General features: G+C 38.0%; 2 protein-coding genes across 2 annotated transcripts in view; both read left to right on the forward strand.

The window, feature by feature from the left end:
• The window catches only part of PBLD (phenazine biosynthesis like protein domain containing), a 30,729-nt gene extending 16,427 nt beyond the window's left edge, over nucleotides 1-14,302 (forward strand). The window contains exon 9 of the mRNA XM_017746445.1: nucleotides 13,772-14,302. Coding sequence (XP_017601934.1) covers nucleotides 13,772-14,283 — 512 coding nt within the window. The 3' untranslated portion in view covers nucleotides 14,284-14,302. The remainder of the gene's footprint in view (nucleotides 1-13,771) is intronic.
• On the forward strand, nucleotides 14,290-15,459 carry ATOH7 (atonal bHLH transcription factor 7; the record flags this gene model as incomplete). Its single annotated transcript, XM_017746184.1, has 1 exon — nucleotides 14,290-15,459. A coding segment is annotated over one exon (348 nt), but the record flags the coding sequence as incomplete, so codon positions are not given.
• Nucleotides 15,460-18,276: the final 2,817 nt, after the last annotated feature.

Raw genomic sequence — 18,276 nt, forward strand, 5'->3', positions numbered from 1 at the left:
AGCCATTTAACAGATTTGCTTAAAGGATTCATGAAAATGCTTTGCATTTCTTTTGTATTATTTAGATGAGAATAGACAGAAAACATACATTTAAAGTTGTTATTAAATTTGGAAAATTTTGCAGGAGGAAATTAAAGACTTCATGAATGTGCACACAGCAAGAGGTCATAGAAAGGAGCCATGTGTTCCATAAGGGATGGGATGGGAAATTAACAACAGATGAGGCAGTTATTTGTGGGAAAGGAAAGATTTCTTCGTCTCAGTATTCATCAGAATGACAGGGAAGCACACCGGGAACAGAGGGAACCTTCCCAGAAGTAAAAAAATCCCCTAAATTAAAATAAAGAGCGATGCTTGGTCAGGTAAAAATTAAATTAGTTCAATTAAAAACTGAAAAAATCTGCCAATTAAGCACATTTGATTTTCACATCTATTTTTTTTCCCCCAGAGGAGTAAATCTGTCTTGAAATTAATTAAGAGACTTAAACAAAACACAGAACAAGGGATTTTTATCAATTGCTGAGTCATTGTCCTTTTATTTCCTGACATTTACTGTCAACCATAAATAAAAATTTCCAAAGAATAGGAAAGTGAAAGAACAAAATCTGGTATATGACAGATAGTCAATAGTGTGTATGGTTTTTTTTCCTAGGAAGTTTGTTTTAGACTAAGACATTTAGATATAATGTCTAAAACAGAATATTTAAAAATAAACATTTCTAACTCGATTGGTTTCTTTAGTGAGAGGTGCACTTTTACTTGGGTTTTGCCTCACTGATTGGCAAAGAAGGATGTTCCTTGGGTTTTAATGCTGCGATTCATATAAACCCAAGTTTTATTCACTTTGCAGTGTTCTGTGACTTTTTTTGGTGATACACGCAAACCAAGAAACTACTTTTCTGTATGTCGTTTTTGTCCTGTTAAGAGTTGCAGAGTAGATAAGATACACCAGGCAAATCCAAGGAAAATTCTCCAGAACAATTCTCTAGAATTTTGAAGAGGCAGAAGTTTTAAGGAAATGAAGGAGGTTTGTGCCAAGCAAGAGGTGTAATGCCTGTGTAGAGACTGTAGAATGTGAGCACTGTTCAAACCCTGAAGGGCAGAATGTCCCTGTTTGCCACCAGTTGATGTCAATGGTGCAAAGACAGTTGGGATGATGTGGGAGTCGGGTTGAAAGATGTTAGGCCAGAGAAGAGATAATGTAGATCATAGTAGAGCTGGAGCAGGGTGTGAGGTGCAACAAACCCAGGAACCTGAGTTTAAATTCAAATATATTCTCTACTGACCTTTTGCCGTGCTTTGGATCCAAACCAAAGGGGAAGTGCCCATCCTACCAAGCTCAACTCAGGTGGGAAATTCCATCTGGAGGTCTTGAAATTTTTTTTCTGTTTCAGAAAGCTTCCTTTCTCCATAATTATTTATGGCTGTAAACAGAAAGAAACTGTAATCTTAACAACTATGATAATTTCAGTCACCCATATTCGGGAAGAAATGGCTCATTCCTGAACAATATAATTCTGTTTTAAAAACAGACTTTTGGGCTTTATGATGTTTATATGTAGCAGCTTTCTGAAGATGTCTGATTGACTTCCATATTTAACATCACAGCCTCTGAACTGTATTTTTAAGGATTATGGGCATTAAAACTTCTGGAAACCTTTCAGTAGTTAGCTAATAGCAAAAATGAACAAAGTACCCTCTTAATAAAAAACTGCAGGCACTTTTTCAATAGAGTTACAATTTCAGCAGAAAAAAAATGTAGATTAAAAGGAAACACCTGCTCCTGTAAATTACTATGCTGCAGGTACCAACCCAGGAGACTCTGCAGATGGTTCTGTATTTGCAAACCTGACCTCACCACCCCTTCATCAATCTCTCACTGATTGATTCTCTCCAAAGCAGAACACACCATATCCCAAGGTACTAGATGACACCTTTGAATTAAATTAGTTCCAGACAGAATACCAGTTAATTGGTATTTCTATTGAATTTTGGAAGTTCTTAACAAAGGTTTCGGTTGTCTTATCAAGCACTAGCACCGACTGAAGAATAATACAGTCAGTTCCAGGAAGCGCTCCAAAGGGAATTATACTTTAGGAGGTGTAATCTTTGCTACATTTCCTGCTGTTTGGGAGTGTGGGTTAAGTTGTGCTATGCCCTTGTATTTTGAGATGGACAAAAAGAAAGTGGGATCTTGATCCTTAGAACAGTACAATATGAATTTATCGCTTCTGTTAGCCTTTCCTGCCAGCCAAGGAAAAGTAGGAGATATCATAAGTTCTGGGTGTTTGTTTCCCCTCCTCAATTGTTTTCAGATGTTATTCTTTTAGTGAGACCTGAGACTGATTATGCCAGTCTTTTCTTAACTAGGAGAAATTTTCTTGCATGCTTCTTCCAACTGGACCTATGCAAAGGCCTTGTGCAATGTATTGAGACCTTATTGCTTTGGGAGAGAAAACATTAACACCATTTCTGGAAAACAGCCTTGCTGAAAAAAGTGGAGACAAGCTTGTGTTCCCTGTCTACATGACACACATGTTCCTGTTTTGTCACCCATATTCCTCAAAAGTTTTCCTAGGGTTTCACTTTAATAGCATCCCTAATTTTTCAAACTGATAGCAGCTTTATTTGAGACATTTTTCACTGAGTCTGAATTACACAAATATAATTATTACTGTACTCAGACATTTTTTATAAATTAGAAGGGAAAAAAGTAATATGTATCTTTTTGCTTCTCAATTATATGTGAATAAGGCCAGCTGCAACAGAAATAGAGCTGCCTTCTTGCATTTTTTGCTGGAGTTGAAGTCCATGAGTAGTTGATGACATAAACGATGATGTATGCAATTAAATGAGGATGATTGTGTAATTTATTTTGTATGGAAACAAGGAAACTTGTATAAGGGAAGTGGCTGAAAATACTTCTGTAAAAAATTATTACAACTTCTAATTTGAAATTTCCACTGTGATAATAATTAAGTCTGAGAAAACTTTCCAATCCTCGAGTTCGTGTAATTCAAAAGAAAACTACGGTGAAATCCTATAGAATGCTGACATTCAAGACTCTTGAAATCCTGAAATAATTAGGAATTAAAAGAAGCAATTAGCTTCACGGGAGTAAAAAACAAACAACAAGCTTTTTGGTATCAAATGTTCAGTCCTTTTGCTTTATACATGGGGTGAAGTGAGATTTTTGCTGTTCTAGCCATGGCTTATCACTTTGTACCTGATGGGAAACATTGTCCTTTGTGCATTCTAAGCCCAGTACTATCTATTAGCAGGCATGACATTAAGTGTTTCTTTATTCACAACTGCCTTTCCTGGTAGCTTTTAGAATACACCCATCACATCCAATTTGTGAGAGCTCGCAAATGTGACACTTGGGAGAGCTGAAAATCCGAAACATCAAATGTTACCATGTGCCTAACTAGAACATCTTAATCTTTTAGAATTGCCTTTCTTTTGATGGGGAAACCTCTGTGGCGTCCTGCTGTTCATCCAGACAAAAGAGCAGATGTGGAATATGAGTGTGTGCATGGGCGCTCAGCTGTCTGGGCAGGGCGCAGACCAAGAGAGCTACAAGAGTTCCTCCTTAATTTGGAAAGCAGTAATTGCAACATCAGCCCTTAGTATAAACTTTTACTTAAACTGACTGAGGATTACTTAATTTGCATAACAGTTAAATTGTAAAGTAAAAATCTAATGGTAAAGTACAATAAAAATGAAGTGAGATCTATATATATTTTGTATATTTTATATGTGTGTATATATATATATGTAAATATATCTACCAATTGGTTTTAAGGTTTACTTTTCTTTTACTCATATACTTGATCCTTGCCATTTTTCAGTAAGTTTCAAATTTCAGCAAATAAAGATAACCTTATTGTAAAGGGTTTTTTTTAAAAAGCAAGTAAAATTGGACTTATGGAAAATACAGAGATTGAACACACGCCCTCGCAGATGAGGTGAATGCTCTGCTTTCGTTAACAAGTCACTTTCTAGTTCACAGCATTATGTATTGGGGTCCTGGACAATCAAACCTTACTGCTATTTTTACCTTTGGATACTGGATTAGTCCCATTAGCTGCAGTAGGATTACAGAAACACATGAAGTTAAGCATGCATGGGAAATTAGTATACAGAACATCAAATCAGAATTCACATTTTCTTTCGTAATGAGATTTTTGTAAGACTTTTCTTCACTTAACCTTCTAAAACATTGTCATGGCATATTTATGTGATAATTCTTACATATTTCTAAAAGAAAAGAAACTGAGTCTGCAGTAGGGTATTTTAAAACGTAGTATGCCCTTATGGACATACAATATTTAAAATGCCATGAGAGTGGATTTTTGATTTACACAACTGAATACATTAAATCTGAATTGTATATATCAACAGCATTTGATCCATTATTTAAATAATTTAGGTGATTAAATATATATTATTCTGCATTTAAATAATTTAACTGATTATATATATTCTATATGTTTTATATATATATTTTAATAGAAGTGCCTAGAAGAAGGCACTTAGCTGAGAAAATTGAATTGAAAAAATTTTACTAGGTATGTTATTAACTGAGAGAATTTTTCTCTTTCATAATTGTGAAGCAACACTTGACAGTTCATATCCTTGAAAATGTTACTGAAAGTACTGTCACTTCTTATTTGTACCTTTATTTTCTTGGTGGTTATATTTACTTTCTGTATTTCTTTAGTGCAAAAGTGAAAGTTAAGAATGCTTCCAAATAAATATCTGGGCTTCATGGCTCTTACCCCAGAAATGCTCTTGTGAAACACTCTGAAAACTGATAGGAAGTACATTTATGTAACAGTTTTGCAAATATATAAAGTGAAGGATAATCGACCAAAGTCTCATTTGTGTAACAGCTTTGACCCATTAGGGGCTTTTAAATCATGCATCACTGACTTCAGGGTTGCTGTTGTCAAGCTACTTACAGATCCTAGTTAAATCAGGCATTTAGTATTTTTGCCCTCATTCGCTTTTGTTTACCAGCAGGAGACAAAATATTTAATTAGTTTCGGGGCACTTATAATCTCCTCTGGGCCAGCTCCAGCCACAAAGCTGGACGCCACTCCTGAGTTAATTCCAGCCAGGCTGGCCCTTCCTCTACAACATATGGGTAACCTCCAAGCCTTTAGCAAAAGTTGCAACCAAACTATTAGAGGGGTGGGACCTCCCTGCTGGGAAAATACTGCACCACAAAGCGAAAAGGGGCCAGCGTCACCAGTGGAGGTCAAGGCAACACTTAGACCAAACAGCATCTGGCAAACTGTGCCAAGTAGAAATCAATGAGAAGCAGGGCACTGGGTAGTAATTTTATGCCTGTTTACACAAGAAAATAACTCCTTCTGAAGTGAAAAATGATTTTATAAAAAGCTTACAGCATCCTATGGCATCACTCTCATCATTGTTCCTTCATGTATTCTTATTACAGTCGATAAACTGTGGCACCATCTATACACAATTTTGTTTTGGGTAAACAACATTAATTATGTTTTTGGGAGATGAGGAGTTTTGAGAGTCTTCTTCCTAATTGGCTAGGAATCAGCTGTATAACTAATTCATTTCCAAGGTGCATTACATTCTCTTCTTCGCATTACAACAATGAGTCAGAGGGCATGAGAAGAAATAAAACAAAGGACAGTTCCTAATCTTATGGACCAAGTGTTCCTGCCACTGTAAACTGTTGCAGCTCAGTCCACTTGAAACCTTCCCATGTTTTATTATTATCACTTTCTGTTGCTGCCTGCCTCTCTGCTTTTATCTCATCCTGTGGCCCTTGTTTTTCCCCATTGCCTTTCATTGCTTTTCTCTTTTTCCTGAAATTCCAGGTGCTGGTGTCTAATACTGTAAGCAGACTGCCATTCAATTCAGTGAGTTTACTTAGGGCGGAATATCAAATATACTCAGGTCTTTAGAGGCTCATGGCATTAGACACCATGTTTTATCCCACACAGAGCTTCTTCCTTATGTACTTTTCCGCTTCTCAAAATGGGGACCATTCCCTATGGCTTTTGTTTTTTGTCTACTCATCAAGAAGTATTTCTCTTTTCAACAATTTCAACACTCACTTTCGTCCTTAAACTAGCTTGTATTGTTCTGCACATTAATTATTTCTGTACTTTGAGTGAAGCAGTATGCAGGTTGCAAAGTCTTTACGGTACAGAAACTTTACGCAAGCCGTAGTGTCCCATAAGTGGATTGCAGCACTCACTTTCGCATCTCCTTGTTCTTGTGGCTAAAAAACAATAGACAGTGACTTTTCACTGTAGGAAAGAATGGAGAAAATCAATGTTTTTGGTGGAAGGAATAAAAATCTGAATGTTCAGAGTGGCTGTTATTGGTCCTGTCCTGCGGACATTTGGCACACGAGAGAGAAAACCTTACTGGAAATGAGATGGATTAGCTGTTCATGTCTGGGGAGAGAAACAGTGCTTTTACTCAGGGAGTGCATTTATTTCGCAGTTACAAATTATGCAGAAAAGTTTTAATATAATAGGTAACATGCTGCAATTTTTTTGTCTCCTTTGAAGTACATCAAACTACTTGTTTGACCAAAATCTGCATGTACAACCAGTGTTTTTGTTTGTTTGACTGTAAATAAGATTTTTTTCTGATGAGGTATTTGGGAAGCTCAGCGGGAGCACATTCTTACACTCCTCTCCTTTGATACCGTGACACACCTTTTATATCTCCCTTTGTCTGCTTCCCTTTGTCCCTCAAGGGTAAACAGAAAGCTCCACTCCTGTAACAGCTGTCTCTTCCCTAGGCTGTGATAAAGTCAGTTCATTGCCAATACTAAAGTCTGTAGGTACTGTATGAACAGATTTAGTTCTCCTGTGTTTCAGGAAGACAACCGCCAGATATTAAGAGAAAAAGGTTTATCAGAAAATAAAAAGGGGTTGTGTTTTCACACCTTGGTATTTGATGATCTTAAACTGCTGGCTAGGGAGAGCCTTCTAGGGAAAGTGCTTTTTTGTTGTTCCATGATGAATTTCCAGACTATCTCTCAGCATAGTTACCCATTCAGTTTCTATTCTTAGGGCTTTTTGTAGGCTTTCTTCTCAGTTCCAAAGAAAAAAAAAATTAAAGGCTAACTCGTGAATGGTCTTGGTATTTTTTTAAATGTAGAGCAACTGAAATTGAGGGGTTTTTTTTAACAGTGATTGCAATAATGTTAATGTGTTTCTTGTGCTTCTGATGTCATAGCAAACAGGTAATTTAAGAGTTACTTACTACAGGGTAGGAAAGACTATTTTTTCACAAAGTTGGCATGGGAAACGGACTCAATCTAAGACTGCTGTGTTGCCTCCCTTGCTGGTGTTTGGGAGGAAGGAGCTCCTAGGGACAGGAAAGCCATAACACCACCTGATCCAGCAAAAGGTTGATCTTTCAGCAGGTAAAATGTAATAACAAATCATATCCTCTACTTGAGGTTGTCTGACCATGTCTATTGATTAAGGAAGAACACAGCTGATGTCCTTTTAGAGGTTTTGGTTCATCCATTCTTTGCAGCAAGCTTGGGATTTTTGGTTTTGTTTCATTTGTAGCACTGGTGGTGCTTCAGTGTCATGTGTCTCATTAAATTTAGCTACATTTAGAAACTTTTAAAAACATTTGTATGCATCCTAGTTAACATTTTCAGGTTCAAAAATTGTTGGCCTTTGGCTGTTGCCATCTCTGCAGAATCCATTTGGAACAAACATCTCTGGTTTGAGGCTAAATGGACCAGCCAATTGTATTTGGAGGGCAGTGGGCACAGGGGTGAAACATGGGAGTTCACATCCGTGTAACCACAAAGATCCCCTTGTATTTTACAGAGGTGACTGTGATGCACAGGTGTGAGGAACGGGCAGGTTGGTAACTGGATGAGAGACTCCTGAAAAAGTTAGAGAAAGGGGAGGGGCCACAAGAGAGGGAAGGACTAAGGTAAGGTCCTCAGGACTAAGGTAAACAACCGCTGGAAAATTGCTCTCTCTAGAACCTGGAGCTGAACCCAAGAGTCCTGAGTTTATACTTCCTTCTGCTGTGAGGTAGCATGGTCAAATCAGCTGATTAAGTATGTCCCAACCATCTACTTGATCTTTCTAATCCTGAGGTACCTGATATCTGAAAAGGTAATAAATTGTCACTTGTGCTGCTAATTACCCTGTCAGAGGCTTTATAGAACAGGTTAGGAAAACATCTCTCGGAGATCAAAAACCAGTAATTCCTGTCTGGAATCAGGAGGATAAACTAGATTCCTTCCCTCATCTGTTCCATGGTGCATAGCATGCATAGTGCTTTTAATAAGTCTCAAGCTATATAATAATGGAAGGTCTTTTCTGGAAGATTCTTGTCTCTCTGAGACTGGGTATATAGGAAAATAAAAGGTACTTAAAGAAACTGAATTACATCTTAAATAAATGGGATCTGCTCTTGCCTGTGTCAGAATGCCTATGTAATGCTTAACAAGTATTTTAAATTGTTTTTTGAATTTTTATTGCCCAGTGCTACTGGAAATAGTTCTGATCAGGTTAATTCACATCTGAAAGATAAACAGAGAGTCAGTATTTTACCCGGACTAGTCAGTTCAGCTGTGGAACAAACCTCCCACAGCTGTAGTGCTGTAGCAGCCAAGCTTCCTTGCACAGTTCTGGTGGAGCAGTGACCAGTGAACATTGTGCCAGGTCACCACGTGTGCCCTGGTGTGTTGTGTCTGTAGCTCCCCATGTGAAAAACATCAGGACAGCTTTTGCAGATTGCTGAGTGTGTGCAGGTGGAGTTGACCTTGATAGATAACTGTATTTTTAAGCACATGAGATGTAGGTGATAGTTGGAAAATTCACTGGCTTTGTAAATGAGCTTATTTTGCTGCTTTAGTGGTGCAGTGAGTTGCAATATCATTCTAAGTGGAAACTTCTTTCATGATCTGTCATGTGTGTATACAAAGGTACATAATGTAACCAAATTTAGTGTATAGTGTCAATGAGAAACAGCTCAGTGTTTGAGACATGTTCCTCTAGTAATGTGGTAAAAGGACTCCTTTCTCCTTTTTGGTTTTTTAAGAGGTTTCTGACCTCCTGTTGCAAAAGCATGCTTTCAAACAAAGTTATGTTGAAAGGGTGTTCTGTGCAGGATCACTGGGGAGAGCTCTGCTTTTTGAGCCTCACCTGAGGGAGGTGAGAAGGATAATGTGGAACAGAAGAAAAATGGGTGAATTGAGAAGTGGTAACTGGAGGGCAGTATGGCAGGTAGAGCCTTAAGTGTAGTTGGGGCAGTTACATGAGCTTCTAGAAGGAAGAGCTTACCTCAGAGAGACTGAAGAGGAAAGTGAAATGTTCTAAGCACTTTGTAGGGAAGGGTGTCCAGTACCAGGGTGGGAAGGCCCAGGTGAAATGACTGCAAACTCCTCTTGCAGCTGTAGATTGTTGTTCCACTTCCAGTATTAGTTACTGTCTAAGTGTCCCTTCAGGATACAGCATTCTCTTGTGAATTGTTGGTATTGGATAGTCCTATAGCTGTGACAGGGAAAACAATGCAAATAACCAAGGCAGGAAAGGAAGTGATTCTGCGCACCATGGATTTCTAGCCTGTCTTGTGAGCTGAGTCAAATGTTACAAGAAATTGGGCCCTTAAGGATGGACATATTTTCATAGTTACCCACCTGCTCTTAATTAGGCAGCCTACAGCATGCCAGTCTTTCTGCTTTGTGCAGGGTAAACTACAGTGGTGAGGAGTCTTGAGGCTTTTAGAAAGGATCTACCTGAGATGAAAGAGTTCTGGCTAGAAGGGAGAGGTAAGATTCTTGTTTCGATACATTGCTTGTATATGTTTTTTTTTAAATACAGGTAGAGAAAGTAGGGAGGAATTAGACTTCAACCAGAAGTACTGCCTTCATTTAATTTTAAATTTAGTATCTGGCTCCAGTCAATTCCCAGTAAAAGTAATTTGATTGTGTTTTCCATAGTAGTACAGGTGAAAGACATTCATCTCTTGGTGGGTGCTATGCTAATTGCATCTGAGTTTTTAACTTGGATACCTAGCAGACAATTTTGAATGGGTTTATGTATGTAGTCATAAATTCTGAAACTAGCTAATTTCTTTGATGGATTGAAACTCTGCTTTATTTTCCTAATACCAGTGGTGGGTTGAAGTTGCTAAAATAATCTGGTTTATGACTGAAATAGCATTATCTGTCTCTTGTTTTTCTCTGAGGAAAACATAATATTTTGATTAATTATACTGTTTTAGAATTAAAATATGACTCCAGAATAATGCTGCCAGGATCACTGAGTAGCACTAAATTGGTGCCTGCATAGTTAGAGATTCAAAGATTGAAATTTGAGCAACTGGGTAGACACAGAACTTCTTTCTGGTGATTCTGGTGTTTTTCTGGCTTGAGATTGTTTTATGACAAAAAAAAAAAAGAGTAAAAGGGAAATTTTTGAGAAATGGTTGATGTACAAAATGCATGAAACTAAATAAGTTGGGATTTAGAAAAGCTTTTAGCACCACAGTAGTTTATCACATCAGGATATATTAATAGCTTTTAAAAAATGTATAATAAAAATATTGATAATAATTTGAAAAAAATTTCAATCAGTAATATCTATGACAAATTGTTAAAAGTAAAGGGAGGAGGGAATAAAATTATGTAAGCACTAACTGAGACAAGCTGAAATATAGAGGAAATCAAACCAAGAGAAAGAAACCTGTGAAAATTCCAACTGATACCTTTTCTCTTATTCATTGAGCAATAAAGCAGATTATTTTTTAGTTTGAGGTAACATTGTCATAAGGCTATGCAAGGAGGCTGTGCAAATGAACTAAATTGGTGTGGATAAGACCTTCATACTTTTTGTATTTCTCTTTCATAAAGCAGAAACTTTATGAAATTTTAAGTGATGAAAAGCAGGTATCTTGATCAGCCAGAGAGCATTTTTTAGCTTTGCCTATGAGCTATAAAATCCTGTTAGCAGTTTGTTATTAGTCTAAATGGATCTTGGCTCTTGTCCTGTGATTCGATAGTAAATCATTTAAGCTGAAGTTACAGTGTGTTCAGTAGGAGAGATAAATCACAGCTTCTCTCTTGAGATTGTAGCAGTATGTTAGTCAAAGCATGATAATGGCGGTGAATCAATTAGGAAGGGAAAATGAACAGCACTGTTGTGTGCTGTGCATTAGTGAAGTAAAATACAAAGTTTCTGAAGCACTGTGTTTTTCAGTATATTTGAAGTCTTTATTGTAATTTATACTGGCAGGATATATTAAGTTAAAGAAAACTGCTGACGTGTGAAAAAATACAATATTCTATTTTAAAGGGGAGTTTTTAGTATTTATGGTATGAAGTTAGCAGCACCCTTAAGATGAAGAGTGATTAATTACCTGAATTGAGTAATAGCTATTTCATGAGAACACACAATATTTATTAACTTACAGAACACCTTAATTCTCTGGTGTTCTTTTACATGAAAAATCATTTGAGATTCATTGTAAGAGACGAAGGGTTTAACTAACAAACTTCGTTGGGATAGAAGGCTGCAGTAGCACTAAAACATGCTTTAGCAATAGCATGAAGGTCAGATGTGGATTTTCTTTTCTACCACACATGCGGTACTTCCCATGGAGCATCTTCAGAAACAGAAATCTCACAAATTCTAATTGCTGATCCTTTTGAGAAAGACATATGTTTCTGTGGGTTTTTGTAGGGAGCCGTTCTCACACAGATAATCAGAAATTGTCAGTCAGAAAGTGGCGTTTTAGCATGTGGTAGTAGCTCTTTATGTTTGGGAGAATAGGTCAGTGCACACAGATAGCAAAGTTGAACATTTCTAATGAAACGTGATGAAGTTGTACTTCTTTAAAAATTGAAGAAGTGGCATACATTTTGATAATGGAATAATGGAGACTCCCTACCCCAACTATCATCTCTGTTCATGATCATTAGGATGCGGAATATTAAGAGCAGAGCAACTGGGCGTAACAGCCGACGTTCAACATCTGTCATGCTGGAGTCCATTAGTGTTCAATTGCATCCTATTGTTTTTGGATTATTCAACCTCATTTCATTGTCATTGCTTTTGCTAGGGATTAATCAGCTGTTTACAGCTACACCAAGTTTTGGAGTCATAATGAAAACAATTGAGCTATAGTTCTAAATATACAATGTTCAGTCTCTAATGAAAAAAGTTACTAATTTATGAATGCTGGTAACAATTTAATTAAGTTTGAAATCAATACAGATAATAAATCATTGTGTGGCAGGTTTTTTTTTTTCCTTTTGTGTACATCATAAAAAGATCATATGGTATTTCCTTGTAAGTTTATGTAATTATGATTTTAATAATACAAGTACAGTGAAAAATGTTTTGATTATGGGGCGTGGGTGTGTATATATGGTGGCTCCTCTGTTGTTTCAGTTGGTAGCAGAATTGATCCCTTGCTACTAGCAAGCAGATTTTTTTTTCATATCCTCTTTTATTCTTGTCACTTATATAGAGATATTACTAAAAAGACACTTTTAATTCACATAAAATATACATATATACTTTAATCTGGTGTATTAAAAAGGGCAGCTTTCAGGTGATTTGTATACTTGCATGTTTGTGTATATCACAACCTATCTATTTTTGCAATTATTAGATAAATCTGTAGCTACATTTTAACTGTTTAAATATATTTAAATTATTTTACTGACATTGAGTTTGCTGACAGACAAATATATAATCCCCTTTTTTCTCAAGATACTACTCTGGTTGAAATGTTGTGTACTTTATACAGTATTTAAATTGTGAGTGCTGAAGGATTTCTAATAATTTGAGTTTACTTATTTTGGTACCATATGTGCAAAACAGTGGCTTGGCCACATATCTTTTAGCTCTTTCTCCTTTTTCGTTAATACAGTTATTTCTTCTATCCTCAATACTGAGCCAGAATTTTCACTTGTTTTAATGTATATTACTACAATGCACAGGGATTTTTTTTTTTCCCCTGAGTTGCAACAGATTATCCATTGAAAGGATCTTTTGCTTAACTGCCCAGTGTCTTGTGGGGCCAGCCAGACACTACTCCAGATGGCAAGTTGTTAGGGCTGGACAGAATGGCTTTGGAAGACTTCTCACCAGATGAAGGCTGTAATGTTGGGATTTTACTGTTTGGTTTTTTTTTCCCCCTGTAGTTCCCAGGGTGGGAAGGTGCTGGGATGGAAGCAGCGTGCCGCCCGCCCACCTGCTACCACCTGTTTAGCTTTTGCAGTTTCTATAAAGCCTCATCTTGTCTGCTCGACACAATCATTGCTGGCCAGCAGGAGCCAAGGAAAAAGAGATCTCTCCTAGGAAGTTACATCTTGAGATCGCAACCCTTCGCCATTGCAAAATTCTCTCCTAAACTGAATCAGAACTTCTCTCATTTGAAATAGCCATTTGGAGTTGTGCCTTTAATCCAGTAAGATCCTTCTTGGATTAAGCGGACCATTTTCTTCAGTAACATACATTTTGAGAATGGAGATTTTATTGTTTTGTCTCTCTTTGAGATTAAAGAAATTAAAAGAGTGAAAGCATAAGACATAAAAAAATTCTTTGTTCTTTCTTTAAACAATAAGAAACAATTTTCAGACATTTCCAGAAGAACCAGAAGAACTTTTATTTTATTATATTTTTTTTTTTTTAAGCTAAGAAAAATACTCCGTAGTTGATACTGGCAAACAGATTCAAGAGGTGCGAAGGCTACTCACATGCGTGCTTTCCTTACCCCTTTTTAGGTACTGAATTTTTGCTAGGTAATCTTTGTGTGTGTGAAAGTGAAGCTGCATCAAATATGAAAACCTGTAAATCCAGTCACCTGGACTCAGGTGTGGAGTCAGACACGCAGTGCCGAAGTGGAGCAGGCTGTGTTGTGAAGTGCAGTTCGGAAAGGATGGAGAACGCTGCCAAGAGAAGACTGGCTGCCAATGCCCGCGAGAGGAGACGGATGCAAGGACTGAACACAGCCTTCGATCGCTTGAGAAAGGTCGTTCCACAGTGGGGTCAAGATAAGAAGCTGTCCAAGTACGAGACTCTTCAGATGGCTCTGAGCTACATCATGGCTCTCACCAGGATCCTTGCCGAAGCTGAAAGGTACAGTACTGAGCGAGAGTGGATTAGCCTGCACTGTGAGCACTTCCATGCCGACAGCTACCACCACTACACGGCACAGAAACCGGCCGCGGACAGCGATCCTTATGCACAGAGGGTGTTCAGCTACCACCCTGAACACTTCCAAATGGCTAATTAGAACTTGTTGCCAGCTAAGAATATGCCTGCCAATGCCCGCGAGAGGAGACGGATGCAAGGACTGAACACAGCCTTCGATCGCTTGAGAAAGGTCGTTCCACAGTGGGGTCAAGATAAGAAGCTGTCCAAGTACGAGACTCTTCAGATGGCTCTGAGCTACATCATGGCTCTCACCAGGATCCTTGCCGAAGCTGAAAGGTACAGTACTGAGCGAGAGTGGATTAGCCTGCACTGTGAGCACTTCCATGCCGACAGCTACCACCACTACACGGCACAGAAACCGGCCGCGGACAGCGATCCTTATGCACAGAGGGTGTTCAGCTACCACCCTGAACACTTCCAAATGGCTAATTAGAACTTGTTGCCAGCTAAGAATATGCAGCAGGCCAGATGTGTAATTTAATAATTAGCAAGAGTTAATCTGCTTGACTAAGGTAATATTGGCATTATAATAGCTCATTCTTGTTTGCATCTTCTAGTAATTTGACAAAATAAATTTGCTCTGAGAACATAAAATCAAAAGGCATTTAAGATGATTGAATTTAGTTAATGCTGGTGGAAATCGTACTTTTAATTTTAAATATTTCTGACAGTTGTTTCCTAGTTTATCACATGTAATTGATGCTTTAATTAAATAAGGTTTTGGTCGTTTTTTTACGGTGATGAATCATGACAGTATTTCTACAGATCATGGGACAAGTTGACCCATGCTGTAACTGAATGGAATAGCACCAGAAATGAACTTCATTCCATGTTTTTATGTCAGCTTTAAAGTTGTTCTTTAGGTTTTTTTCGCATAAATGGTTCACCTGGAAAAACTTTTATAATGTGTTGGAGTTCTGGTCCTCAGAGAACTAACTTTCTTAAACTTTGTAAGTTTGACATATGGGTTCCGAAGTTGTGTAGGTTTGCTTTAATCCAATTTATGGTGTCTCTTGTATGCTCGAAAAAGAGCTAGTTTCAAGTAATGGAAGGAATGTTTTATTTTCAATGGTTGTAAAAACACGTGTGATTAAATACCATAAATGAGAATGCTTGCGTGAAAATAATCTAAGCTTCTAGATTTTTGTAGGCTTTAAATGATGGGATTTTATTTTCTAATCTTGTGTTATCTGGAAACAATAACAGATTTTGTAAATCATAAATAAAGTGTTTTCTATGCTATGTCCTCACCAAATATCTGAAATTCCTGCCTTAGGAATCACTTACTAGTGGGTTTTCTACTCCAAATGTTACATTACTTCTATCACAATCCTGGCCGTTTTATGTGCTGAAGAACCAACCAGCAAATGATATTCGCTTCCCAGTTACACTAAGGATTGTATTTTACGTATGAGTTTGGGAAAAAAATGATGGAGCATTCTTGCAGAGCAGTTGAGTTCATTTCATCCCTGGTGATGTGCTGAATGGCCTTTTGTTTACTTGCTGCTTTCACTTGTGGGGGATAGAGGGGTCTGGGGAGAAAAGGCAGAAGAGGAAAGGAGGTCGGGAAGATGAAAAAACACGTAGGAGAGGATGGCTGGGAAGCAGATGTGTTTGTAGCTGGGTGTAGAGTGGGCAGAGGCTCAGCTGTCGGTGCCTGGCGTGGTGCCAGCAGACTGTGGAGCTGAAGGGTGCTTCTGCTAGTGCTGCTGAGGGGAGATTCCAGAGACAAGCCCTCCCTAGTGTTAGCTGAGAGAGGGAAGGAGAAAGGGAGCTGCTGTCCCACAACAGCTGGTGGTGGATTTCCAGCAGGGAAGGCTGGGGGGTTCCCTGCTGGCTGCTGCCATGTCTTGTATTTTAGGATTCTTTCAAATGACAAATGAGTAGCTTTGATAGGAGTTATTTTCGACAATTAAGCAGCTTTCAGAGAAGAACAAAGGCATTAATAGGAACTAAGCCCTGCTTGGGGGGGAGAGGGACTGTGCTGCAGGAGCAGTTATGTACGAAGACCTGACCTCCCTGTGTGTCTGTCCCTCACTGATGTTTTGCCCTTGGTCACTGTTGCAGGCTCCTATGTTTCCTGGCGTGGGAATTAAGGATGGTTCTTGGCATGGAGGCTGGGTTTCAGGCTGGCTTAAACACAGGTGGAACAGGCACTGTGTATTCTGAGCAACTCCTTTAAACACTGGCTGTCAGGAATGGGTTTTTAAATGCATATTTAGCCTCTTTAAAGATAATGAATAGTGTTAATTATTAAAATGTGGGCCTTTGCTTCATGTGAATTACATTAGATCTTTATCAGCAAGCAGAAAGTGGATTCAACCTCAGAGATAGGAAGTCATGTTAACAGAGACAGTAAAATTAATTGTTGGCCATCATATAGTCAAGTTAATACTGTTTGAATATTACTTACCATCAAGTGGCAAGTTTGTGTATGTACTAACAATGAATACAATTCTTAAAAAGTGAAGTGATGTGCTATCTTACCCTGTTTTATTAACTGCAAACTTCAGGCAGACACTGTCTCACCTGCACTGCTAGCACAGCAGTGGGTTTTTCATACTGAAACAGGAATAGGATGCAAATAAATCATGTGATTATGTGACATGGAAAACTTGGATTAGTGAAAGATTGCCTAAAGCTGAGCTGGGAAGGGGAATACAGTACAAAAGGATAAATGCCAGAGTAGGGTGCAAGAGCACGACTGATGCTTCTGCGCTACTGGCATGTGATTTGTTTTTGTGGGACATGACATTGCAGTAATTCAGGTAAAAGTACTTAACAGTCATTTCTCTTCCAATTTTGTTTCTTCTGTGCAGCATTGTACTTTCTACTGCATATGATGATAGAGTTAAAAACCAATGGATTAACATGCAGGGAATGATTAAATGGTAGTAAACTCTCATAAAGAGGAACAAAGCAACACAAACCATAAAATACCTGTGCTCATGTTACCAAAAATTACTAAGAATTGAAACTGAAGCCCTACAAAGCACTGCAGTGCCGTACATAGAGAGTGAACACTCGTAAATCAGGTCATGGTATCAATCTCTGCTGTTGCACAATATGTTAAGGTTATAATCCCCTGTAATCCCCATTCTCTTAGATTTCATTGTGCTAATGCTTATTTATATCTTTAATTATAAATAGTAATATTGCTGCTGGGAAATTTGTGATTCTATCTAATGCTGTACTGGTTTTCTTTCTTGGGAGGGTGCAGTGTAGAGCTGGAAGATGGGATTTTCAGTTTACTGTAGTACTGAAAGGCAGCAGATTAAATTCTGTGTAGTGCATAGCTGTCTGTCTATTGATTATCTACCAAAGCCTTTTGTGGAGTCAGTTGGGGTGATGGGAAAGTTTAATCATTAAAAATTCTTTCTGAATGCAGTTTGAAAAGCAGATAATATCCATGCTGGTTAGGAATTTTCAAACTCAACAACTATTCAGTAAGTCATTGGTTTCTTTTCACAGCAATCCTTTACAAATACTTCGGTGACATTTGTGAAATGTAAACTTGACTGTTGACTTGGATTTGATTTTTGCTTCCCAAATATTTGTTCCCCACTGACTGTTTGATGCTGGTCAGGTAATGGTGCTGAGCCACCTGCTGTACTGGACTTTGCTGGTGTGGGCATTTCATACCCCCTCCCCTTAAATGATTATGGCTTCTATTGGGCCTCCCAATAAGCAAAAGCTTGGATGCTTGGTGTGTTCTTTGAGGCTGAGTTTTGTTGGCTCATAAATCTTTGTCCCACTGAACAGCAGTGCAAACCTGAAATACTTTTGTTTGTAGTATCAGTACTGCATCTGATACATCTGTCCAATTATCACTGTAATTCTAGAACCACATTATTGTGAGAGCATTGGGGATGACAGATGCTTGCTTCATTAAATGTGTGTTGCATACTGTACAGATACGTGTTTCACTATTGAAACTCAGTGTGGGATTCTAATGAACTATTTGTGGGAAATTAACTTCTGTTTCTCTGAAAGGTCTTTCTGCAGGGTTTTCTCTTTGAAGCTATAGATACGCTGCTTCTATGATTCTTTTAATCGTATCACCTTGTTTTAA

This window comes from Corvus brachyrhynchos, unplaced genomic scaffold (assembly GCF_000691975.1).
Source record: "Corvus brachyrhynchos isolate BGI_N302 unplaced genomic scaffold, ASM69197v1 scaffold279, whole genome shotgun sequence".
Taxonomy (NCBI): domain Eukaryota; kingdom Metazoa; phylum Chordata; class Aves; order Passeriformes; family Corvidae; genus Corvus; species Corvus brachyrhynchos.